This window comes from Coccinella septempunctata, chromosome 2 (assembly GCF_907165205.1).
Source record: "Coccinella septempunctata chromosome 2, icCocSept1.1, whole genome shotgun sequence".
In the NCBI taxonomy this organism is placed as follows: domain Eukaryota; kingdom Metazoa; phylum Arthropoda; class Insecta; order Coleoptera; family Coccinellidae; genus Coccinella; species Coccinella septempunctata.
The window spans coordinates 42,842,668-42,870,513 of record NC_058190.1 but is presented as its reverse complement, the minus strand read 5'-3'; the positions used below and the strand labels follow the sequence as shown (position 1 = coordinate 42,870,513).

General features: G+C 34.0%; 1 protein-coding gene across 2 annotated transcripts; it reads left to right on the top strand.

Annotated features, from left to right (window-relative positions):
• The first annotated feature begins 216 nt into the window (after positions 1 to 216).
• On the top strand, positions 217 to 27,399 carry LOC123307588 (putative phosphatidate phosphatase). Of its 2 annotated transcripts, none has more exons than XM_044889957.1 (6): positions 217 to 562; positions 7,662 to 7,813; positions 15,147 to 15,460; positions 16,223 to 16,280; positions 16,471 to 16,647; positions 27,030 to 27,399. In XM_044889957.1, exons 1-6 carry the CDS (start codon positions 493 to 495, stop codon positions 27,138 to 27,140), a joined length of 882 nt encoding a protein of 293 aa, XP_044745892.1. In that variant the 5' UTR covers positions 217 to 492; the 3' UTR covers positions 27,141 to 27,399. The 2 variants fall into 2 exon arrangements, with proteins under 2 accessions (XP_044745892.1, XP_044745893.1); XM_044889958.1 differs by lacking the exon at positions 27,030 to 27,399 and adding an exon at positions 23,845 to 24,027.
• Positions 27,400 to 27,846: the final 447 nt, after the last annotated feature.

The window sequence follows — 27,846 nt, the reverse complement described above, 5'->3', positions numbered from 1 at the left end:
TTGAAAAACAAGACATAAGATATAACAATTCATTGCCAGAAAATGGGGGTAATAAAAAATCATTTGAGGGCTCTAAGCTCTTTCATTTTGAATTACTGGTTGTAGGAATATTATTTTTAGTCCAGTCTTGTGTACATCAGATTGAGCACAGCATGAACTTCAGTTACAGAGAGCGCAAGTTTCGTCCACTTTCATTCAAAAAGATCACGGAGTTTACATTGATTCAGTTCCCGCTGTATCGCGGCCTGGTTTATGTGCACGTAGCATCATTGTCGTTCTGACAGCTGGCACAACGGGACAAGGTGTCACATCGGGAATCATCATAACTCTTCCTCACGTTCAGTGATTGCTTCCATTGGATAATTGATCACTTCATGTCCCTTGATTTATGCTACGAATGCCCGACACGATTCAGAGCGTTGACACCAAATGAAATCTGCGTGCCCTTTCTATTGCTTTATTGAATGACATGAATTAAAAGTAATTGGACTGATGGCTTCCGTCAATTCGGTGGAGGTGCCTGCGACCAAGGTGGTTCTGGATGTGGTCCTACTGTTGTGTGGTAAGTGCCGAGAGCGAATTTGCTAAAAGCTAGGTTAGGTTGTATTATGGATATCTGAGCCAAGAACTGGGTCACTAGGATCTCGTGTGACACTTTTATGTTGATTGTACCTTGATTTGGAGGATTACCTACTAATCTTTCCTACGTTTAAAAAAATCTTTCGGAAATTGCTCTAGCCTTTTCGTTTAATCTTCTGACGAAGTATACCTTTTATATAGATGTGCTCTATAGCATCAGTCCAATAAATGAATGGGTTGGAAAAGATATGTGGGATAGGGAAGAGTAGATTTGGTATGGAGATTTTGGCGATGAGGAGGTCGATGATTTGAAGAGTCTTCATTTTCTCATCCTCTTGAAAGGTTGAATCATAAAAAGGTAGCGAAATTGCTATCAAAATTTCCTCAGAAGTTGACCCTTGATATTATCCACACTCCCACACTCAAATAAGTAGTATCAGTCATATTTTTCTACTCCACGTTTTTCCTGCTCGTTTTGGACTATTTTTGGCTTACACGTTCGGTTTAAACCGCCACCTTTGATTGAGAAACATTTTTTCATGCCTCTTGCACTGTCTTATTGGAATTCACCTGGGACTGGATAAGGAAGAAAGTTTCTTGCGGAACAAATTTCAGAGTTGGCAGGGTTTGCATCATAGGAGAAAAATACCAAAGTTTATTCATTTCTTGCTCTCACAGAATTTCGTTTCTGTCAGTTTTCTAGCTTCTAAGAAAAAAATTGAAAACTGCTTTTGAGCCACCATCTTTAGGGAGCAGTATCCAGGCACTTTTTTTTGACAAGAAATCTTCCCTTGACTTTTACACCACGTATATTGAATCACATCTGTATTTTTCCAAAGACATTATCCAAGGCCTTTGAGATTTTGTGGGACATTCTTCAATTACTCACCATGTAATTGCAACCGTTTCCGATAATATTGAGAACTTTCACTCTTCATACCTTTAAATACGACATTAATATTACAGTACATACTTCGTTTGGGAATATTCAAATCATTAAAGAAATGTTTTTTCAATCATTTGGTGAAAATGATCAAAAAAGCAGAAAAGAGAACTTATATCTACATTTATAGTGGAGATACTTATGTACGTATGTGTAAATATACAGGCTGGGCAAAATTCGTTGTCTACTGAGGGGATCTCGAGAACTAGAGCAGCTAGAAGAAAGCGGATGGCACATTCTCGAGCTCTTTTTTCCTGACTAATCCAAATCTGAAAACAGAATCGGCCTATCAATTTTAGATTTCCAGTTATAAAAAAAAATTGAGATTTTGACGATTCCGAAAAGTTCTCATAACTTTTTTGTCTTTGAAATTACAGATATGAAACTTGAACCTTCTTAGGCACTTTCATACGAAGAATCTACTGACAAAAGATTTTGTTTCCAATTCAAAAATAACAAATTCAATGAAAGTTTGCATTTAAAAAAATGAAAGTTCACCTAATGATTCGAAATGAAAAAATATTTTGAGGTCATCAGTGAATTCTACGTAAAAAAGTGCCTGTAGAAGGTTCAAGTTTAAGATTTCTAACTTCAGAAACAAAAAAGTTATGAGAACTTTAGGAAGGTGTGAAACTCAAAAACAAAGTATCGTCTGCGGTTTCCAACATTCTTTGTTTCTCCGAAAAAGAGCTCGGAAATGTGTCCGTTTTCTTCTAGTTGTTGTAGTTCTCGAGATCCTCTCAGTAGACAACGAATTTTGCCCACCCTGTATACGTATGCAATATTGCATACAAGTGGACCAACGAAAATAGAAAAATTTATACTTACTCTTAATTTCCGACTGTAGAATGAAAATGAGGAAAAATGTTTCATGATATGGGATTTTTCAAACTCTCTTCACATAAAGTTAATTACAAACTGATTCCGTTTTGAATAGAAAATATCGCTCTGAATATTTTTCAAATATCCACGATTCTAAGCCATATTTTCGTAAATACTAACACTATGAAAATTTTCGCAGTATATAAAAAATCAAACCGCCAATACCACGAGTCGAAGATTTTACCGAAATGTGATGAAAGAATGTCAAAAAAAAATGAAATCAAGTGCTATAAACACAATTTTTTTTATTATAGAAAAAAAGACGCTGTAACAATAATATTATGTCCTTTGAATTCAATTGAAAAAAAACAGGTCTTCACTTGAAAATCACAACAGTGAATGCTGTAAATGTTTTTGAATGGAGACAAGATATTACTTCCCCTTTAAAATAATCTCTCTAATGCAACGCTTGTGCAATGAAAAATTGAAAGGGATGTGAATTATTGCCAACAGACGAATGAACTGTCGATTGTGCATTTCGCTAAAGAAGTGTGAAGAAATTGGTTGATCAACATTTAAAATTCACATTATGAATCATATTTGTCTTTTGACAGTTTGAAAACGCGTGGGGCTATTCTATTACCCTAACTTCAGCGTAATAATTAATCTATATATCGCAAATCCGTTGAATCAGAATCAGAAATCGACGAGGTGACTAAACCAAATAAATATTCTCCACTTCACCATTCTTCATGATAAAAACACGTATACAATTCAGGTGCCTCGCTAAGAGATTGGCGTGGGTTGGTATTTCTACCTGTTCGCGAAAAGTAAATAGTTTATATAGTTCTTGTATTCAATTCAGAAGTCAAAGAAAACGAATATCCTTTAGGTTCTCTCTCAAGTGGAGTAGAATTTGTGCCACTCATATCTTTCACCGCACTCCCTAAAAAACGAGAAAATTGTTCAAATCTATTAATTATAAATTGTCTTAAATTCAGGACCAATACTGCTTGGCTCTCAGAAAAAATATTTTGTTAACGTATTCAAACGTATAATATATAAATTCTATCAAGTTCAAAACTGATGCGATAGGTACTTGACTCTAAAATCTTATCTTATCGACAAAAATATTTCAGACTCTGAAATAATCCAACAAACTGAGAAACTGGATAAGACCAAAAACACATTTTTATTTTTTCCATCATATGCTTACATTAAATTATAGGTATTATTAGAATTAATTGATAATTTATACATGAAATTTTTTTACTCATTTTCAGCATTTATTTTTTTCCACATTCCCAAAATACACTATTCCTTTCAATTTTCTTGTCCATTATCTCTGTAAACGCTCCTAATATATGGGAATGTCAGTTGGAAATCCATGATGTAGGTCAATAAATTTGGCCACCCTAATACCTGTGACTAATTCAAATTTCCTCAATCCATTCATGTTTATCTTCCCCTTCGTGATTCTTTTGTCCTTTACCCATGCAGTCAATCTAGTTACCTATGTCCGGTGGGAATGAATGAGGCTTTCAACATACAAAACGTTACATGTGTAGAACGTTGATAGTGTTGACAAAGAACTTTCGATATGATAATTTTGAAGTTCTGAAAAAAAATTAAAATCGGTCTTCGATGATGGCAAGGATACTTCTGAATCATTTCTTCATCTGGTTCCTTTTTTCCTTTGTTCCATAAGTTATTATACAGGATATCCCAACGGAAACACTGCAACTGTCGCAACTGTAGTCACACAAATGATTTTTGCATGATTTGATGAAATTTCACTTCCCAAATGCCCTTAACAAGCTTTTTCGTCCAATGCCACCCTCTTTAATAAAAAACATATCAACCAAAATCTAAAATCCCGATAAATAATGTTGATCAATAATTTCCTAAAATTGAATAGGTTCTTTATATTGGAAAGTGCATTTCTGAAATGTAAAGAGGAAAAATGTTGCTTTGCTGTCAATTATCTGTTTCCATTTTTGATATTTCTCCATGGAAATTCCGAATCTCCCTATAATAAACAAATAATTATAATTTTGCCACCTTGGCTAGATCACACGAAGTTATAATGATAGTTTTAGTTACATTGGACAATAATGTTTTGAAACTACGGAATTTTCAGCAATTGAGTTTCCTATTTAATTTAAATCTGTTCTAAAAAAGCTGTGCAAAAGTAAGTGGATCATGTTACCTAATCGAAAAAATATCTGATATCATTCAATGTTGAGGAGGTGATGAGTTCAAAATAAACATAACGTAGCTTCTCTAAATGTATATAGGTAGGTAACAATTATACACCGTTAGATTATGGCAATACTCGATCTAATCATCTCTCTCTATAAATAAAAGCGTCATCATCCGAAATTGTCGGTTTTGAATCTGAAAATGTGTGATTATCCCATAAAATTGAACATGGAAGTGTGAGAGCGTTAATGGACCAAATAATAATGGAATTGATTGAAATCTTACTCAAGTTACCTTAAAAAAGTTCATGAAGATTTGTTTATATTTTCCAAAAGGCCTGTTTTTTGTTTCTCTTGACTGGTGTTTCTACAGCAGTTATTTCACCAGAGTGAAGAAAGATACCAATTTAGTGTCACAAAATCTAAAATCTGCATTATTTCATAGAAAAATTTCGGACGCAAAAAACTTCCTGGACGCTTCCTTATTAAATGAAAAACGCCACGAATTTCATTTTCACGAATGATAAACGAAAAATTCGAATCCTTTTCGATTCTAAAGATTTGAAGAGAGATTGGAAGTTTCTTCCATGTTGCTATTGAATATCTCGTTCTAGGATTCCTATAATTCCGTACCAAATTGATTCATATCTCTGTTGCTATCTCCGAGAAAAAAAACACTTAAATTTGAGGGTTACGCAATAGAATTTACATTGAATGGAATATGGTAATGGACAACTGATTTATCCAATGATAACCGAATATTGGACCAATTTGATACGGAAAATCCGATTTCCGTGATGTCAACGTAAAAAACTTTTAGGAGAAAAATTCTTTTCTTCTTCTGCTTCTCAGGTAGCTTCCACTCATGCTTAGATGGTTTTTCTGTTTAATTGTTTCCAAGAACAAATGTTTTCAAGCAAGGACGAACAAAATTATAACATATCCTCAAATTTTGTCAGCTTAAAAATTAGGAAAAGTATACATTTCATAAAACGAATTGAAAAAAATATACTATAGAGGTAACTCGATAAAAATTGGCAGAAAACTATACAAAGTATACCATCCCACAATGGTGTGTTATTAATTTAAATTTTGATTTGGAAGTAGTAGAAGAAATTTTTGGCTGGCTACTACATTATTACAGAGAATCAAATTATTTAGTTGAGTGCGAGATATGGTTAATTATGACAAATGAGAAATACCAGTATCCCTTTCCATCTACAATGGTGTTCTCAGGTAGTCAATCCAAAAATCCAATGCATTCTTCCATTCGAATCCTTTTATTTCTACATGCTAATACGGAGATTGTACTGACCTTGAAGAGACCTAGCTTTTTGCCAGAACAGCTCTTGTAGAACCTTGAATACCCAAATCAAGAAAAGTTTTCGCTAACGATTTAATGAAAAATAATTGTGACTTCATGAATCACACGAGGAACCTGTACAAGTGAAAATACTGTAGATATTCAGAAGGGAATTGTGATTTTTTTTCACTGAAATTCATCAAGATACATATCCAAAATTATGTTATCGCTTGCCATCTTTTGCTCATTTCTACAATTATATTCGGAAATAATTCATTGTTTATACACGATTTTTGATAAAAATTTAGATTCAAACTACAGACACAAAATTTCACAAAAGAATAGCCGAAAACTATAATCAAAATGAATTTTGTCTTATGGTCTTCCTATGAATTTGTTAAGTTTCATTTCGAATAATGGCTGATCAACATATGCTAACCATGTTTGGTAATTCTATATTCTGTATCATTGTCTCTTTTTCGCAATTGATGTCATAATATGACGTCAGGGCATTTATCTATGTAGTCTAAATTGTCAACACCTACGATAGCGAGAGCAAAAACCATTTAGTTACACAACTTCAATAAAACCCAGTACATTCTTAGATTTTATTTATTTCTAAGGTCACACAATATTAATCAACCTCATTTTTATTTTATACTCTTGATGTTTACTATAGCATACGTCATATTACCTACGTTCATAAAAATGTCAAAGACTCACCCTGCATATACATATTTGATTTTGTTGTCTATTCGAATGTCGAATGAAATATAGTGTGTTCCATTTAAAAAAAGGTAACTCTGTACACAAATGCGATAGTCGTATTGTATTAGCGAATGATTGAAGACCTATTTATGCAGAACAAATTTTACTAGAAAATTTTCCCTGTAGCTGCTATAGATTCGTATTTAAGGTATAGGATCTTTTTCTGGCGAACACCCTGTACATATTCTGCATCACAACCTTCGAATATGTTTGGGGATTATGTCGTTCTCCATCATCGTTTCTGATCTTTTGATTCCAGCAAGGAAGCAGTCCTGTTCTTCGAATGATTCCGAAATTATTTTCACACACTCCTCCAAGAATTTACATAACTATCTGACAAACACCAATCGCCCCATGTGCCGTCGTTAAAATGTTTCGCCCTCGATGTTATATTCGATTTCATTGTTCGTTATGTTGATTAGGCAAAGGCGATACATTTTACTTCATTATTTTTTATGTGTAATCCAGAAGCCGACTGAGCAGAGCCTTGATCTTTGTTTTGTTTTCGATGTAAACGTTACTTCTCTGATTTATGACGAGGAAGTTGCATCCGAGTTACGTATTTGTTTATTTTCCTGTATTATCGATCATATCGGATTATTTATGTTTCGGTATAAAGAGGATTTTATTGATGTTTTATTTGTTGTGATATTTCGGTAGCTCGTGGCACTACAAAATAATGATATGACAAAATAAACAGAAGAGAGAAAATACTGGGATTCATAAACTTCGAATGGCAATTTTCTTTATTAAATTTTTCTTTTCATTTCGAACTGAATACTACACTAATAACCCTGTTCTTTTCCTTTAATCTACTGAAAATTTGAAATTTCAAACGATTTTCGTCGATCTATAGCTAGCAAAAATGTCTAACGATCTTTTCAAATTGTTTCAACTAATCAATTCTCATACAAATTTCCTCCAATATAGCATAAACATGTCTTTTTGCGATATTGTTGATATACTTGAATAATTAATTTATAACGTACATTATGATGTATCGATAATTTGCAATTTTTCCCATTTTTATTTTTTTCTGTTTCAGTTGGATTCCCTGTTCTATTCCTGTATCTTTGGGGCACCGCCTACCAAAGAGGTTTTTTCTGTGATGATGAAAGTTTACGACACCCTTATTATCCTTCAACGGTACCGAGTGCTTATCTTTACATAGTGGGCATTGGAATGAACTGCACGGTGGTGAGTCAACTTTTAATTCTTCCAACTTTGCCTGTCTCAATTTTGGGGATGGCTCATAAATTGGAGTGATAAATTTTTTTACCTGGTTGGCTTTTAAAAATAGTGATGATTATCTTTACTCACATTCATCTGGCACCAATATCTCGGCACACTGGATTAAAACCTTTTCTTCAATCAACATAGTGGAATATTATAAAAGGCCTTTTATAATATTCATTTATGTCCTTTTTACTAACGTGTTATTGTATTGTAGTTCTCCTGATGAAGAAATAAAAAATGAATAATCTCGAAAGCTCGAGCAAAAATGGTATAATTCAATATTATTGTTTGAAAACATGTCTCTGGGGAGAAATAAATATAGTGAAAGGGTTAAAAATTGCTGTGTCCAATCAGAAGCTGCTCAAAAAATTTATATGAAAGACCCACCCTATTTTTTGACAAGAAATCACATCTTGAACTTATTCTTCTCTATCAACATGTATCATGAGTTTTAAATTGTGCCATTCAAAGGGGGTTAAAATTTTTTTCCCGTTATCGATTTCAATTGTTTGTTATCGGAAATAATACTCCGAAACCTTCTGTTTTGAGTCCAATATCCCACGATCGTTGTTTAGGCCAAGTGTATACATCGGGAGCACGAACTCTTTATCGCCAACGAAACTCGTTGCATTGTTTGCGAATAAAACAATATTTTTTCGGGGAATTAAGGGATCATGTTCACGGTCATATTTATTCCATTTCTTAAACTGACTGGCGACTGCGTGCCAGAGTGCTAACGAACTCTTATTGAGGAATGTTGGCGCCAAGTCCAACATTGCTTCGATTCTTCGAGGTTGTTCGATTGTTTGTTCTTTTTTGTCGAGCAATGGTTGAGATTTAATTGAGTCAATAAGCTGTCACTGTTTTGTATGATCATTCGATGGAGTAACCATACTTTTATGGGCGTTTTTTCGAATCATTCACCTCTTATATGGAAATGAAGGATGCGATAAAATATTCATTCTTCCTATGGAAAATGTTTGTCTGAAAGTGAAGTCTTGTCATTAATTTCGTAAAGTAGATGGTTAAAAGTGGCGCTTCAGAGTCTATAACTTTGATCAGACGATTAGGTCAGGCTACTTTGACCGGCTAAGGCCCCCATTGAAAAGATTGATGGATGAAGTTGATATTTCCAGATTTTTAGAGTTTTGAATCTAGTTATGCAAAAAATATTAAAGAGTATTGCCAACGTAACTTCTCTGCACAAAATTTGACGTGAATAATTTGCCGACATTGAATAATATACATGTACATGGTGAGTTTTTGTGTTTTACACAAAAAAAAACAAAATTACCTTCAGAATAACAAGCTAAATCTATGAAACTACACATCTGTGGATCTTTTAAACAGAGTTGTATTCAGCCAAAGTAAACAATTTTTCAAGTTTCTCAGATACTTTTTAATATTTCACCATTTCAAATTACTCGAAAACGGCGCATTATACGAGAAAATATGAAGGATACTACCGAGCTGATTCGAAAGAAATGGTAAAAGAAATCTACTGTTAAAATTTCTGTACGAGTCAAAGACTCACCCTATATAAACGGAAATAAAAGAACGATTTTGTATATGTACCAATATATTTAAGTTAGGTGTCTACATACGGTTAACCTGCCTGAAAAGGCAATAGTAAGCCCTGACTGCTCTAGAGCGACAACATGGTAGAAAAATGAGGATAATGAAGATTCAACCTGGTGGTATAGTAGCATAGATGTATAATACTAACCTACTACTAAAGTTGGTATTATAGGTACATGTATAGTAGTAGCTCATCTTGAGCGACGGTTGCAGCTCTTTCTCTTCCACCCTCATGAGTGTATGCAGGATAGCTATTCCGCATGGCATGTAAAGCAATACTGAAAATTTGATTCAAGTGCAAAGAGTGCCTCTTTTCTCGAAATTGACTGGGCAGTGTACTCATAATCTTAATTAAATTGAAGGTTACTTGATCTTGTGTTTAAATTTTTTTTCCATTAGGAAAAATATGTCTTTATAAAACTTTTCTTCATAATTGTTCCCATAATTCTGGATAAGAACATATTATATGAGAGTTTATCTAGCTTTTTACTGGATATCTGTTTTCGTTAAGGCGCCAAAAATAAACTACTCAATATAATTGAAGGTAACTGCTCAATTACGAATGCTATCTTCAAAAGTCCATTTTCCACAATTATCAGTAGTCCCTAGTCAGTAGGAATTTCCATTTCGATAATTTGCTTTTTTAAAGCTACTCCAAGTGATAACACGGAAAGTAAAGTGCGAAAGTCGACCTTAAATGTTAGTTAATTGCATAATACAGCACAAATTCTGATATATTTTCCGATCCGTTATATCGTTCGTTCATGTTTGTTCCAATATTGTTATGTTTGAAAAATGTCTCGTTACAAATAATGTTTAACTTCTAACGTAGGAGCATTTTCTACAAACGACAATTTTAAATTTTATTCCTTCTTTTTCACATGATGGTACAGAAAACCCATAAAAAGTTTCCTTCTAGAGAAACATCCCCTAATTATAATTCAAGAAAAAAATATATTCGTATTAGTTAATCTAATATTTATAGGAAAGAATTTAAAGGATTTATAAGAAGAAATTTTTTTTTTCTTGAAAAGTAGGTACATACTTCATTAGAAAAATGAGAAGCGGATTAATTCAGTCCTTCAGAAATCCCAAGTGAAAACAATAGTGAGAGGCTTTCAAAGTTTATGCCTCGATTTGAGAAAATCGAAAGGAAAAACCGAAAAATTGGAGCGTTCTGGATCAACAAATGATATCGGATATTGGTTCAAATTATCGAGATTAATCTACCTTATTCTGGAGTTCCCATACATCGAACTTATTATCATCATCAGGATACGTGGGTATTTTTCCGACTAAATTCCGAGGCCTGTAATCAGATTTTATATGTCTTGTTTCGCTCGGAATCTTATTTATAAGCGACATTAGAATAAGGATTTTGCTTCGCGCAAAGGAATCCTGATTTATCAGATACAACAGTGTGAAATTCAAGAATAGAAGAGAACAAGATTTACTCACTATTACGTACGCATCTGTTTGTTCTCGTTTCTGGTAGGGACCCTGTTAATTTAATTGAATTGTGGTGTCCTGGAGATTTCTCGCATACCTTTTGCCCAGAACCTGGAATCCAGGATTTGCTGGACTATTTTTATGCAGAGATGTTCAAGAGTGTATTTCGAGACTCATTGAGAGGGGGGTAACTAGCCCCATTACCACCCCTTCAAAATTCCATTTGTTCATCTTGCTCCTACTTTTGTATAAATCTAAAGCTTCATCTTTGAAGCAACGTAACCCTCCATGGGAACATTTCGTCTTATTTTGAGGTTCTGAAACGATATCCAAATTTATTCCCATTAATCCTGGGACACCCTGTACAGTTATGTAACAAATAGTACAGGGAGTTGAAGTGTCCCTATACCTTATTGTGGAAACCAAAGGATCTAGAAGGAAACGTTGAATACAAAACTTATCTCTAATCGTTTTAACTTTAATTTTTTATAGCCCACCTTAATACAGGGTGTTTTTTCCCTGTTGGTATCAACTTTCTTATTATGAATGGAACAGCCTGTATATTTTTGCATTTTTCAATTTCTTGTCAAATTTTAAGGTGACTTTGTTATGACAACCATGGGTCTATATAGCACCGATTCTGAGATATTCGACTTTTTCCTAAAATATCAACAGCTATAGGTGCTCACTAAAATAGCTGATATTAGTTTTCTAATGAATATATCAAAACCAAATTTTGCCCAGCTCTTGCCAACATATTGGATATGCTACATCCCTATTTTTAGCAATCTGATATGCAGGGTCTTCAACAATTGTTAAAATTCAAATAGAAGTTCAAGCAAAATTTGATTATTCCGAATGGCAACCTATTTGAATTTTAACAATTATTGAAGACCCTGTATATCCGACTGCTAAAAATAGAGATGCAGCATATGATCCAATATGTTGACAAGAGCTGGGCAAAATTTTATTTTGATACATTCATTAGAAAACTAGTATCAGCTATTTTAGTGAGCATCTACAGCTGTCAAATTTTTAGGAAAAAGTCGAATATCTTAGAATCGGTGCTATATAGGACCATGGTTGTCATAACAAAGTTACCTTAAAATTTGACAATGAATTCAAAAATGCAATAATATACAAGCTGTTCCATTTAAAATAAGAAAATTGATACCAACAGGGAAAAAACGGAAAAGCCTGTATTAAGGTGGGCTTTGAAAAATTAATGTTCAATCGATTACAGACAAGTTTTGTATTTACTTTTTTCTTGTAGCTCCTTCAGTTTCTACAATAAGGTATAGGGACACTTTAACACGGACACCCTGTACAGGCAGATTTGGTTAGTGTAGTTTCAAGTCAATGAACAAGCAACAGACATAACATTGATGAAGTCTCCTCCTAATCATCCTTCAGCTGTTGAATCAGAAAGATGTAGACAGATAACACATGGCTGCAGGAATCGATATTGAGGAAAAAATCGATACTTGGAAATACGCGAACCTCTCGCAATTCGCCACATTTTCACGCAATTAACAAGTTGCCTCCCATCGGTCTCGAAGAATGGTATGGGTTATAATCTTCACAAGAAGTAGGCATTCTTTTATTTATCGCGAACTGAAATATGTATGATTATCGCAATACCTTTTCGACTGAAAATAACACCAATTAACAATTTTCACGAGTCTGCCCCTATGGATATTCGGTATTTACACGGTCTATTGTGTATAATTTAGCAGGCTGCTTTTTTATTAATGGCGGGAATGTTCGTCCTTATCTTCCACGAAGGAGTATCTTCGAATTGTTGACTTCGTATATGCACATTCTGCTGATAAGTTTCTTTGTCTGGAATTGTTGAGTTCTCAACGCAATTTGAAGTTTCTGTAATGAAAAAACGATCTACACGTAACCAACAATACTTATTTGTAATACCCAATTCCTACTTTTCGTTATAAACCCTTTGATATAGTATATATAGTATAAGCTATTAATATTGGAAACATATGAAGGAGGCTCCACCAATTAATATTTTTTTGTACACTACTTCGTATTCGTTTTTTCTATCGCACTCTAATCTAATGAAATTCATTCGTTATAAATACAAGTTTTGAGTGATCTTTGAGCGTTTGCTCAGTTAATATACTTTGAGAAATAGGAATTTAATCTTAAAATGAGACTGTTGAACTTTTTCAGCTGATGTTCGATTTCATTATTGAAAATAACAAAAAAATTTCAGATGTGAGTTAAAAAGGAATAAAAAGAATGATAATCAAGAAAACAGAACCAACTTCATTCCCATAATATCTCATAATATCTTTTCTTTTAGGAAAATTTGAAGGTATTTTTCCACTTTCAATAACTCACCGATGAACATACAAAAAGTTCAGCTAGGGTTGATATAATGATAACCTCGATTCTGGTGCCCTGGTTCGTCTATTACTCTGTTATATTCCTTCCAGAAGATGTGATCGTAATTCAAGTGATCAAGGTTCGGTTTCTAAAGGGAAAGGTAAAAGGAAATAATGTTTCGTTTATATACAAAGAGTGGTCATCAATTGAATACATTCACGTTTTATAGCATAACCAGTTTGCATTTCGCGTTCGTTTATTATCCGAGATGTGCATCAATTTATATCCATCAGGAATCCAGGATGGGAATTTCATGGAAAGGTGGGATTTATAGGTAGTGCTGGATGAAATACCTCTAGATTTGTGGGTGTGCATGTTTTGGTGACGGGAATTGACGATAGTTTCTTAGGATGTGACTACCCTTGACACTAGGGGTTATATGAAGCCGAAGGTTTAGGTCAATAAACCCACGATGACAGGAATTCAAGGTCGAAATGATACTATGTATCAACGAACTTACAGTTATTAACAATTGTTGAAAATATTTCATGGATGACAATGGGTACAGTTTAACCAACAAAAACTGAATTTAGCAAAACACGACTATCCATCAATAATGAAAAAAGTATCCACTTCTAACAATTCTAGCGTCATTTGTATTTCATGAAACATTTCTGAATATCATAAATTCTAGTACCTAGTTCTCGAAACTTTTGGCTCAAAAATAGCTGCTTCGTTATTCGTTATTGCCAAAATAAATTGAGTTTATTTCAGGCAGTTCAGTTCCTCCTAATCCAATCTTGAGGAAAGTTGAAAATTAAAAATAATGGTTGTCTCATGAGTTTCTGTTCGATAACTTTTGGGTCACATATTCTATCCCAAAATAAAGTATTGGTTGACTAGCTCTCTTACATCCGAACTTTTAATTCAATGCTATATCGTGGGAGTTACTCCCATACTGATTTGTCACAAGTATTTATGTGGACTGCATCAACTCTCATCTTAAGGAGAAATGAGTCTCATATATAACCATCCTACGTGGACTGTCTATATCCTAATTGGATAATCTTTTCAGAAAGTGATGTTTTAATTTATATTCCATTTATATATATATGAGTCATTCATAATGGTAGAAGGTTTTTACCTTTAGCAGAATGCATGTTCTATATTCATCTGAATTCACCACTTTTTGAAATGAAATTAATGTTTACTTTTTGTCAAACTGATCCCCAACAGACCTCAGAAATTACATCTACTTTTCAATGATCAAGAATTTACTATCTACCTATAGATTCTGGAGACTTGGGACAGTTCTGTAACTTGGGGACAATTACCCCCTTGCAGATTTCTTTTTTCTTACCATTTATGAGTGAAGGGACAAACTAGGAGATTGTGTAGCGCCTTTTCTGTTAGTTTAACAATTAATTCCTGTTGAGTTTGCCGTGACCAGAGCGTTTGAATTGACAGGAGAGTAACGGCGCATTTGTGTAGAAATCTTCAAAGGATTCTGTTGTATGCAAAGCAGTAGTTGAATGTCGACCTTGCCCCGTGAGAGCTTTATCATAATATGAGGTAGTTATCAATACTAGCAAATTGATACTTTGATAAACTGACTCATTTACATGATGTAAATGACGCCGAAGAATAGATATATTACAATTTATTATTAATACGTGATCATGCTTTTTTATCATACTAGGAACAATGGCATAATGAAAAAATCATAACGAACGATCACGTTTTTCCGTTTTCATTGTTATTTGTTTCAAGAAAATACAATAACCGAACCTAACCTAACCTTTTCCCCAACTATTGAGTGCTGATATATTCCCCCAAATTTTGTTCGCTTGTATTGTAGTATAAGATGATTCATTTTAGTACATATAATAGCTACATATTAAGTATCTCGTTTTTTTTTCAGATGATCCTAACAGAATACTTCAACTGCCCCAAAACCAACAAGGAAGTACGATTTCTAGGTAAAATCATACCAAACTGGCTGGTCAACACCTACTGCGTTCTCGGCATCTTCGCTTTTGGCATGGCTTGTTCTCATCTGATGACCGATATCATGAAATACACTGTTGGAAGGCTGAGACCGCACTTTTATACCGTTTGCCAGCCTAGTATTGATTGCACGAGCGATTTTTTGAACCACAATCATACGTACCACACGGTTTTCACTTGTACGAACGAGCTTTACAGACATAACAAGCACATTATGAAAGAACTAAGGTGAGAAGTGCTTTCAAGTGATAATTGTAGAATAGCTTCTAATTCACTCTGCTAATGGCAGAGTGCAATTTAAGAATCACATGATTTTTGCACTGATGCATGAGGAAATGCAAGGTGTTTCAGGAAATGTTCAATTATTACTTGTTGGATATGATAAAAATAAGTATACTTTCTCTAAAAGCAGCTTTTGTCTCACGAATGCGAACAAAAAGAGCGTATGATCATCAACATTATGCCTAATTTCCGATGATATGAGTGTACACTTTCACCCTAATTGAGAATATACATTTTAAAGCTAATGAAAAGCAAAAAACATTCATTCAAAAGGAGAAAAAGATTTGAAATATTATGAAGATTATAAATGATGACCTTTGCTGTATAATTTTTTCCGTTTGCTATTCGTTTTCCTTCAACATTTCTGCAATAAACTTTTGAAATTTAAGGTCTAGTTGAATTTTTGTTATAATGTTAGTTTTCGACAGTTTATTATTTTGATTGAAAAAAAAATTTAGAGAAAGGTTGTTCATTTCAAATATCATCCTTTTTTTGTTCATATAATCAAACATTCAGAGCAGGAGTAAATTGAAAAATTATGAATAATAAATCGAAAACTGAAATTTGTGGTATTTTCCTATAAAGTTTTTGAAACGTACAGTGTGAATATTCTAGGGGGGTTTTACCCCCCTTTTTTTTCCTTACTTTGAGAACTATTATTTTCTGATGTCGAGATCAATTTCCCTAAACCACTTCTCTTTCTTTCAGATTATCCTTCCCATCTGGGCATTCATCATTTTCCATGTTCACAATGACATATTTTGCGGTAAGTCTGCGTTTTCCTCCATCAATTCCATATATAGGGTTGTTCTTTCTCAATCACCCAGAATTATGAGTAGAACTACAAGAGATATATTCATGAAATTCGTTTGAGATTTTCATTGCCTTATTTGGCAAAAATTGTCTTAGACAGAATCAATATCGCCTGTAATAATTTCTAACTTGTTTCATCGCAGATTTACCTACACAAGCGAATGACCTGGGACGGTTCCAAACTGTTGAGGCACACCCTCCAGTATCTGGCAGTATTGGCGGCTATTTTCACCGGAATGACCAGGATATCCGACTATAAGCACCACTGGAGCGATGTATTAGCTGGACTCAGTTTAGGGTGTGCTGTAGCAGTAATAACGGTGAGTATTGATCAGAGGGCCATTCATATACCTGCCATTCACTCTCACCAGCCTGTGAAATGTTACGTGGTTAGCGTGACGAATGATTAAAGGGCTGCGATTGCAGGGAACGCGAATTTCTTCATCGTTTGATATGTTCGATTAATATTTTTTGCGCGATATGGGTCGATTCATCACGTCTGAATGTGAAAAAGCATCAGTAAAAGCTAAAATAGCATTATCAAACTATACCCAAATTCGATGTCCAGTGAGGGGAACTCGTAAACTAAGAGAGTTGAAGAAAAACGATACGATTAAGGCAAGTTCACATAACTTTTTTGTCTTTGATGTTGAGAACTGAAACTTCTACAGGCACTATTTTACGCCAAATCCATCGGAATTGAGAGAAAAATCTTTCTTCTTTTGGATTTCGTATTATAAAGTAATGTTGGATATATTTTTTAATACAAACTCTGAATCGAAAAAAAGCAGAGATACTTATATAAATTACTGCTTTTTTCTTCTGAAGGTGACATGAATTATTGAGTGACTTATCATATTGGGACAATTCCATCCAGTCCGCTGTGATTTCATCAACAGCAATGAAGTGAGCATAGAATTTGATGCGTAGAAAGAAGAGTAGAATTCGGAGCATAGATATAGTCAAACTGCAAAAACTGAAAGATAGTGAATAATCATATTTTCTAAACCGAGATCAAACCATGGAGGGGAGAATCAAGTATTCAAACGCAAAATAATAATTAAACCATGCGTAGAGACATTTTATTCTGTGATTCAGCCTACTTAATACTTAATCATTTAAAATTCACCTACAAACTATATTTTTCTTAATATTTGAACGAATCTGAGGGCGATGTATGACTTATGGTACATTTCTGAAACGGGAAAAAAATGGCGATTCCTTCTAGGTCATTTTAAACGACTGTTTCCATGAGAAAAAACACAACTTTATGTTATAGCTCAGCAAATATACCTGTTGGAAAAAATCATAGTACGCCACTAGATTGCTATCAAAAAAGTGTCTGTATAATGTTTTCATTTCAACATCCTAGCACAAACAGGAACGGAGATAAGAGATAATGACCAAAGTTGAAATCGCCCAAATTTCAATTTTGGCCTATAACTTGAAAATAAAAGAAGATAGAGGAATGTCGTTGATGGCATAATTAATTTCTCGAAAAAAGACGAAATGAATGGCACATTCATTTTTCTCTATCTCGTTGGGTTGAAAAGTTGTAGATCAGGTATCACCAATTTTGCCCACCCTGTACAACCGCACTGAATTTATATTTCGAAATGTATCCCTGAAGGAGACGGTGCAGCAAAAGTTCAGTCGGTTAGGAAATAATTTCGGGTTTTTTTCGGTAATCAGCGCGATATTTACCATTTTTCGAAGTTTTCCAATTCTACAATTTAATAATTATTAGGAAAATCTGTGCTTCGAATTCTACATTCTCCTTTTTCATACAACTCTATGCCCATCTTATTGCTTTCGAATAAGGCTTGATCAAAATATTCCCATATGATTAATTATTTCAATAATTCCTGCTTTTTAGCCACATTCTGAAGAGTCAACATATATATTTTCTGAAAAATGGTTTTTCTTCATTCAAAAATGAAAAACTCAGTATTAGTTTGCATTAAAAAAAACCATTATAATTATAAAACTAAAAGGAAAAAATCTTTTTCAGAATGCCAGTGGATTCTATGCAAAAAATGTCCGTAGAAGGTTCAAGTTTCATATCTCTAACTTCAAAAACGAGAAAGTTATGTGAACTCTCGAAATCGTCAAAAATCTTAGTTACTTATTTCCCTTTTGAAAAATAAAGCGTCGTAGGAGACTACTGCTTTCATCATTCTTTGTTTCTCTGAAAAACAGCTCTGAATGGCGCCATTTGTTTTGGCCTAGCGATGAACCAAGAGAACTCTTACGTTTTATTAGCATCAAATTAGGTGGAGAAAAGCTCTTATAATACCATGGAATCTCTACCACCACTCCAATGATTTCGAATAAGATGCAAAAAACAGCTATTAACAGAGGAACTCTGTCTACAGTCCAGTAGTTCACATGGTTCTTAAACTAATTTTGTTGTACACTCTGTATCTCAACAACGAAAAAATTTTGGATTGCACATGAAAATGTGCAATCTAAAATTTTCAGTTGCGACACTTAATTAGGAACAGCCTGTACACGCAGAAAAAGGGAAAAACTCGAATGAAGCTAGTCATGAATAATTTGGAATAATTTCTTACGTCTCGTTTCTCAACTCTGGATAGAACCAGCCACAAACATCTCAAAACTTACGTCCTGAAATCCTCGTTTATTACACCTGTATTTTCCCTTAATCCTTTACGGCCTCCTTCATCATATTATGTCACCTGAAGTAGAACGAAATCTGTGATAACACATTATAATACCACTTTTGAGAGCATCCCAACAACAATTCATTTTTTTTTCCGACTATTTGAACGAAACCGGATCGGAACTTTTATGGTGGTAGTCTGGGAATTATGCTGAGAAATGAGCTACCTGGAGCCTTCAAAGGAAACTGAGAATCTTCCATACAAAGGTACATTCACGGCGTCACATATCCCACCAGTAATAAAAGTTTTTTTACTGCGGGGGTATTTGCAGGTGAAATAAATCCCTTCTTGAGTTATTTTAGGAGTGTTAGATCAAGACGCACCTCGAGATTTTGAAAACTGGATGCGCTGTGCTGTAGTCTCGCCCGAAAATAGAGTGCCTTTTATTGAGATGCTCCTATCAATGTTTCAATCGTTGACGTTAATTCGGTGGATTAGTTGGACCGCAAACGAGCATCTTTCTTTCATATCGTTCCTTCGAGCTTGATTTTGAACAATGGAGTGTTGATGGCTCCATGTGAGTGAGATGATGGCTTGTCATTTGGTCGATGAAAAGCTCTCTGTCTTTTTTACGATTATGGCTCATCATTTCTTTCTACAATTTTTTTTTCTATTTCAAGATCATGGGATCTTGAATTAGATTTAGATTATTTGAGGGGTTACATTGCACTGCGACCTTAAGCTTTGTTCCAACTAGGCTAGATATTTAGTCGAATAGCGAGTAATATAGTAGCTTCAACACCCGATACTCTCCTTCTCGATTCAATTCTCCACACAATATTGCTATTCTCGTCTAAACTACTAGTCTCGTCTAAACAAGGCATTAGGGCCCAATCTACAGATTTCCAAAGCTATACTCCATTCACTTTTATTTTAGCAGTCCGTTGGCCATGGAAATTTGACACATTTCACTCTGTATAGTACGAAAATGTGGGGTTGTGACGCTTGTCAAAACATTTTTGGGTTTTAAATCAACGCTATGTTGCCCGTTCTACGTAAAAGTTTCTGTTATTACGTATTTTATCACAATGTCGAATCTCTTCGGAAAATATGCGACGAACATAATTGAAGTTTATACAAACTGATTGAAGGCATACCAAATCCAGTTATTTGCATGGAAAATACAAGAGATCAGTATAATATCATAATATGCACTAGCATGAGGAGAATCAATGTTCGCTATCTTCTTTGGCTTACATCATTTGTAGATTTCAAAAATATTAACTCGAAGATGAAATGCATATGATGCAGTGGTTGGGAATGGGTATCTCCCGAAGAAATTAACAGATAATTACAAGAATGTTAAATTCTTCAACAAAAATCATCTTGCATCAATATAAGTAAAATGAATTGAAGGAAGTTTCAAGTTTAGATGAACTTCACCTTTGAACAAAAATTTCACATGAATAAACAACAGGGCAACTTGCGCGTATTTGTGGCTATTCATCTTAATACATTGATGTAATAATAATAATTATGGGTATTTATTAGTACCTTAAGACATTTACATTGTATTGGACTAGTCAAATGAAAAATAGAAAAATTCATTTTAGGGAACTTATTCTCCGATGACATTTATCGAAAATCCAGTAGTAAACTTTTCGCATTAATTCACTCAAACATAAAATTCTCAAATGTCACCACTTTTTTGGGTCTCCCAATAGAAGAAAATTCTTTGTCATCCTCTTCATTCACAATCTTTCTGATTGTGGAAATATCCAGCTGAAATATATGTCGTTTAGATTCAGATGAAACAGTATATAAATTCTCTATATTCTCTTACATTGAATATGTTCGCTTCCGTCTGATGTATTGTGGATTTTAGAATATCAGGGTATAACTATTTGAATGAGCGGACCTGAATTCTAAATAGCACTTTCTGAAATCCTGTCTCTTTTTTCAATCACTTTCGGCATTTTCGTAATAAAAATTGATGTTAGTTGTGGCAACGGCGTTATGACATCAACGACATTTCATGAGTGCCAACCTAACTTCGTTCTAGTTACAAAAACTTGAGAAAATTATTTCATGGCCAACCGACTGCTAAAATAAATTTGAATGAAGTATAGTAAACTTTTCGCATTAATTCACTCAAACATAAAATTCTCAAATGCCACCACTTTTTTGGGTCTCCCAGTAGAAGGAAATTCTTTGTCATCCTCTTCATTCACAATCTTTCTGATTGTGGAAATATTCAGCTGAAATATAAGTCGTCACTTTCGGCATTTTCGTAATAAAAATTGATATTAGTTGTGGCAACGGCGTTATGACCAAAGATTATAGAGTAGAAAGATAGGAAACGCCCTCATATCGCTAGTACTAAAAACCGACTACATTTTGGCCAGTGAAAACACATTTGACAATGAGATGGCGCTGAAAACGTATTGTCAATACAGAAAAACTGTTTATTAACAGTTTTCTCTTTTATAATTGAGGGGCGCGAAATTCGAATTCTATTCCTTGTATTCAATTTCAATATTGACCTTGTTGAGACCAGAAAACAAACATGCTGAGCAACAAAACAAAAGTATGGTTTTGTTTTGTGACCAAGATGTTAGTTTTCATCTGAACATTGTTTGGAATCGATTGATATCAATGAAATACGCTGTTGGATGTGATAAATTTTTATTTGCAATCTATAAAAAATTCACAAAAATTTGAAATTATGGACAACGAATAGAGCTTTGACTAGGATACAAGAGTACATGGTTATCTGTTATAGTTACGTCAAAGGTGTTTTTTCTGTGAAAACGTTTCGAATTAATAAACTGAGTTGAATTTTTACAATTTATATCAGCAATTTATATGAACCAATATTCAATTTACCGTCATAGGATACACATTTCCGTTACTTACATATTATTTACAAAATTTTCAGAACCACAATTGAAAAAAACCTTACAGAGGTATACAAGCCTTGTATTCAAGCCCGTCAGTATAATTTCTTCATGCTTTTTCATGATTTCTTCATGGTATGGTCTCTTTATTATGACACAATATACAAATTGATTGACGAATGAACACTCACAGAAGGTTTCATAAAACTTTGACTTTCCAAACAACAATTTGACAGTCACCCGATTCCCAAATCGAAATCCATAAAACTTTTGCATTTCTGAATATATTGAGGGCAATTGACGTATAAAAGTCATAATTTCCCCTAAATGAGCCCTTCATGTAAGGGATGCTTCCTGCATACAACAATTTTCGTGGATGAACAGTTCTCAATCGACTTGCAGTAAAATGTTCATTGCACATGGTGTAGTCAGTAGTGTTTGCAGACCTTTACGCCTGAAAATTTTATCCACTTCGTAGCACTGCAAATAAAAATCAATGAATGACCGAGTCACATGTTACCAGTTTTAATACTTACATTCCCATTTTCCTTAGTAAAATTCGTTTTATTTGATCCACAGTTCTTCACCATACAATAATTTTCGAACGATATTCTGAGGTTTTCGCCAAGAAATCAGACAAAAATTTCAATAATCAGCAACTAGAACGGGCTTGAAAAACAAAAGCCTATACGAGGTTGTATATGGATACGAGAATCAAAACATTCAAAACCTGTTTGATCAAAATGGCCATATGACTCTGACATCTCGCAAAATTTCATATGTCCCTCGAATGGATATTTTAACCAGTCTTAGGGCCTTAAAAACACATTTGAAACACAGATGGCGCTCACATCACTCTAGTCGCTTCGTTTCCTATCTTTCTACTCTATAATCTTTGGTTATGACATTAACGACATTTCATGAGTGCCAACCTTACTCCGTTCTAGTTACAAAAACTTGATAAAATCATTTCATGGCCAACCGACTGCTAAAATAAATGTGAATGCATAGAACTACATCCTTGTTACCATGGCTTTTTCCGATAATAATGGATATGCGTTATCAATTTTTCGCCAAAATATTGGTTTACTTTGGGAATCTATTTTCATTGTTCAATCCAAACAATTGTTTCTTGGTTACAATTTCGGTATGAGAGAGCAGTGCTTCATTCAATGAAGAGGGTTTTAGTGACCAAGTCTTTACTTATAGCCAAATCTCCAAATTATAAAATAAAATGCTCAAAAATTGGATTTTCTTTTTACTCTTGAATCAGATGCTCAGTAAAGCTGTACATACCTCGTGGAGAGACGTATGTTTTGCCACAAATATGGTCCTCCTACGAATTACAAAAAACTCATTTATTTTATGTGTATGATACTTTTTGTGGTCCATGGTCCATATGTGCGACAATGGGCTATTGCAACTTTTCTGGTGTTGTGTAGTATCAATTGTCAATTGTTTCATATCGAACTATTAATGTATTGGTTTGACGAAGATTCAATTCAACGAGAAGCTGCTAACCATCTTTGAGTTTTGCAAAGTGTAGTTAGTAGAGCGTGGAATCTCTATCGTACTAGTAAAAGTGCTGCATATATTCGTGGTGGTGGAAGAGCAAGACCTAAAACCGTCGCACAAGATCGGTTAATACGGTTAACTGCAATCCTTCTTTACAGCATCTCGAATTAAAAGCTCATTACGGCTAGCTCTTCGTTTATGTTTTCTCCTTTCATCGGAAAAATTCCTAAGATAGTTGTTGATTTAAACTACATATTACCATTGGGTATTTTCATATTAGTTTCTGCACTCTAGCGCAAATAATTCATCTACTTAACCTATTTTAATTATACAAAATAGGATCTTCATTTCACACGATGGTAAACATGCATCATCACTACTAAGTACCCATGAGTAAAAGTGAAGCATCTCATCATCTATCGTTTCATTGTTCCGCTTCAGATCACAGCGATTTTTTTTTTTTAAACACAGCATGTTTCAGGGACGTTTCATTGATGCACGCAAACCATTCACTGCCTTATTCACCAGGGGTACACATCATGAATACAAAGCAATTGTTTCTTAACTTTGTAACTTGAATATTATATGTAGATATTTATTGATAAAAAATATTTCGGAGCTTGTTCATAGATATTGATATTAAATAAAGAATGATCAATTGAAATGTTGCTTTGTTATATTATACTGCCCATCTGATCATGCTGATCCTGATGAGATTCATGTTGTAGTTATTTTGCGTCGAGTGTCATATCCATTTTTTTTTCAATCTACATACGATATGAAATTATATGAGAACCAAATGAAACACATTTTCGTTTGAGAAATAAAATTAAAAGTATTTAATAATGAGAATTAATTCGGATGCATACCATCTGCTGGTATGAATATCAACAAATATTACTATTTGAATTGAACTCGCCAATTTGCCATCATCAGGATCACTAAATGGAGAACGTTGCAGCGAAGAACAGCTGCTGACTGTGGTTTTGGTCTCACTTCTGACCCATTTGGCCATAGTCGGTATTGGCTCTTCTTCGGTGGAACGTTCTCCATTTAGTGGTCCTGACGATGGCAAATTCAGATAGTAACACTTGACTATCATTATCCATTTTCACTATTAAGACGTCGTATAGGGAGGGAGCACACGATGCTGATTGTGGATATACTCGAGAATCGTGAAGACTAGATGGTAGGAAGAAAAAAATGTTTTTGAGGAATGCCCTTCCATAGGTGAGGTGAGCGTCTACAGATGATCGAACATATTAAAAAAGAAAAGTCAAATGGTCAGATTTTGATAGGGGTCACGAGACACATGTCTCCAAAAGGCACTCAACTGACTTAAACATAGAATATTATAATCAAGAATGATCACGCCTAAACGGGGAGGCAATGAATACAATATTAGGGAAAATATGGGACATATGCTATTGTCTTCGTAACACTTGTAAAGAATTTCATTATATACAACTTTCATAATGAATGAAAAAATCATTCAAGGCTCGTAAGGTAGATATTTCGGAAAAACTGATTTATGTGACTCTAATCGACGTTTTTTCTTGCTTCGTCTTCTGTAAATGGCTCGATTACACAGATGCGAAAAAATTCAAGGAGTGATTTCTTGTCAAAAATAGTGTGGGTCTGTCATAGCAGCCTTTGCTCAAAATAGCTTCCTGAAGATGGCACCTGAAAAGCAATATTTATCTTTTATTTCCCCAAATACCGTCACTTTTAGCAACAAATTTCAGAAACCCTTATTTGCTCAAAGTGAAAATTAATTCTTCAATGGTGTAATATGAAATGTCTCATCAGAACGTCGAATATTCAACAAAAAAAGGCAACTTGTAATCGATTGCTTTTAGACGAAACAAAACCGTGGAAGTCATCAAATTCTGAGGTACTTAATAAATTATTGATCGCGAAATAGTGTGCGTAGGCTAAAACTATACGGCTTAAACAATGAACCATTAAATGGGAACAAGTGGAATATTAGGTACTTATACGAACTCATACGTGCTAAGGTTTGTTTCAATTCGTCCGCCCAACGATGTTTATGAACTAATTGCTTCCGTGATATGATGAATGTATTATTCGATGTAAATTTAAAAGTAATAGGTGCTTTTATTACTGTACGGGAATGCGGCTGTTGGATTATTGATAAGGTACACCTGAACATGAAATCAATCAGAATATTATAGGACCATGCAAACTTCGAATCATGATTGATGTATGGAATAATTTTTTGGGACACCCCACAAAATTTGTGAGAAATTATATTCACAGTAATTTTCAATGTGAAATATAAAGAACCCTGTAGATCTCAGGCAGAGAGATCTTATACAGGGTTGGGTTTAGTCTGGAATAGAATTAATATTTCCAATAACTCAAAATGAAACTTGATTTTTAATGACCCTCATTTCATGGCTTCTAAATCTAGTGTTTTTCTTCAACACGTCAGCCTCAACCCTCGGGGTCGCCAAGTTCTTGAAGATTTCAAGATCTTGTCTCGATTTCGAGACAAGAAGAATTTCAGAATAGGGAATTCTCCTCAATTTGGGTTATCACAGCATATGCAAGTTTGAACTGAATTATTATGAGTTTCATTCATGAATTTTTCAAATGCACCGTGGAAACTATTCACAATCATTACTCAAATATGAGGTTTTAAAATTTAAATAGCTTCGTTTCCAGTTTACGATTTGGCAACAGCGCCTACTAGAAAATAAAAAGAACAATAGCTTGTTCATAAAATAACAGCTGTTGATTCATAACAAGGCGCGTACTCACTGGCGAGCCTCAACTGCAACCGGCCATAAAAATCCCATAAAATTTTACGACCTTCCTCGTTCGTCGCAGACTTCATAGACAGCCATCTTTGTCTATTTCATCAGGATAGTGTATTTGTTGTCCTTTATTATCAACGCATATTTCAGTCGATGTTGCCAATTTGTGCAATAGAAACGAAACGCTTTGAATTTTGAATACCCATTTTTATTTTTCGTGTTTAGGTACTTTTTTTTGGGAAACGGTTGAAATGGTTATTTCAAAATGTGACGTTTCAAAGATATTTCATAAAAAATACATCATTTTCGTCAGAAGGAGTATTCCCTATTCAAAGACAAGACAAGAAAACAAGAAATCTTGAAATATCTTGTCTAACCAGGAAAATCTACGTTTATTTGTGAAAAAGATATCATATTTCAAGATTAAATACCTATTTCTATTATTTAACGCACACATTTTTTGCTAGAGAAATGAAAATTTCGATCTCCTATTGAGCCTTCCTTCTATATTTTCTTGGTAATAATAATCTTCGCTTTGGATAATCTGTTCATTCATTTGTTCTGAAAAAAATGAAAAAACTGAATTGTAAGATTCAACCACGACACGTGTTTTGCTATCACAATAGCATCTTCAGGTGGGTGAAGGTAAAATGTCAGGATGAAATAACTCATGTTAGGGAAAATCATACAATTCAATTCTAATTAAGGATTTTCATCAAGTATCGGCCACATCAATTCAATATAAAAACGAAATAGTTTATGACCCCAATATTATATTCCTATGGGTATAAGTTTTTGAGTCATTGTAATTCTTTTTGTTTCTTCAAAGTCATCTAAGCAAATGAGCGAGTAGTTGGACAATAAATCATTCTGTTCAATTTTTCAGGCAACTTGTTTCTCTACACTCTTCCCTAAGAGAAATGGGAAATCCATGTTGGAGAACGATTCATCAGAACTGTCGAATTTAAATGGGAACAGGGCAGCAGCTGGAGTATGAGTGGAAAATTGGTTACTTTTCTAGAGCAATAGTAAGATTGCCAACTACTTTTCATAAACGTATTAATGTTTACTCTTATACTGGTACGTTCTATTCGAAATTCTGAATAGTTTTACTCAAAAGTATTATCTCTAAACCTATATGATGTTGAAACTCTTTAAAATTTTGATATTCTCGATTCTTAATACTCCAAAAAATTGTAGTACTTCGGAGCAGCTATATACAGGGTACCAATTTCGAGCACTTGTTCGATAAATGGGAACAGACCGAAAAAATTAGATTATATTGTCCGTAATTTTTTAGAAAAATGATGATGATGTAGAGCTTAATAGATTTATCCATTACAATATTCAGTAATGAACGCCTTTCAGGTGAACATGACAAAAAATTCCAATTTCATGTCTATAAGTTTATTGTTCATTTTAGAAACCCTTGAACTGATAGTAGTGCCAAATTGAACCATTTACTACTTTTTAAAGAAAACCAAAAATTTTTTACTATTTTCACATAATCCTGGAAATACTTCATTCTCGAAATGTATGAACTAGAAAATTGTTGAATTTTCCCAACGCTATTTTAATTGAACATCAAATTTCCATCTTGAATTTTTCCGTTAACACCAACAACTGAAACTAACGATTATTGTAGTGTGACAAATAATGTCCTGTAGTGTATTTCAATTTGATGGAACCTTTTTCTAGACCGA

Excerpts from the sequence above, each read along its gene's own strand:
- LOC123307588 (XM_044889957.1), top strand. The coding sequence starts at position 493 with ATGGCTTCCGTCAATTCGGTGGAGGTGCCTGCGACCAAGGTGGTTCTG. Across the intron at positions 563-7,661 it reads TGTGGTCCTACTGTTGTGTG|TTGGATTCCCTGTTCTATTC; the intron begins GTAAGTGCCGAG and ends TTTCTGTTTCAG. Across the intron at positions 15,461-16,222 it reads CACATTATGAAAGAACTAAG|ATTATCCTTCCCATCTGGGC; the intron begins GTGAGAAGTGCT and ends TCTTTCTTTCAG.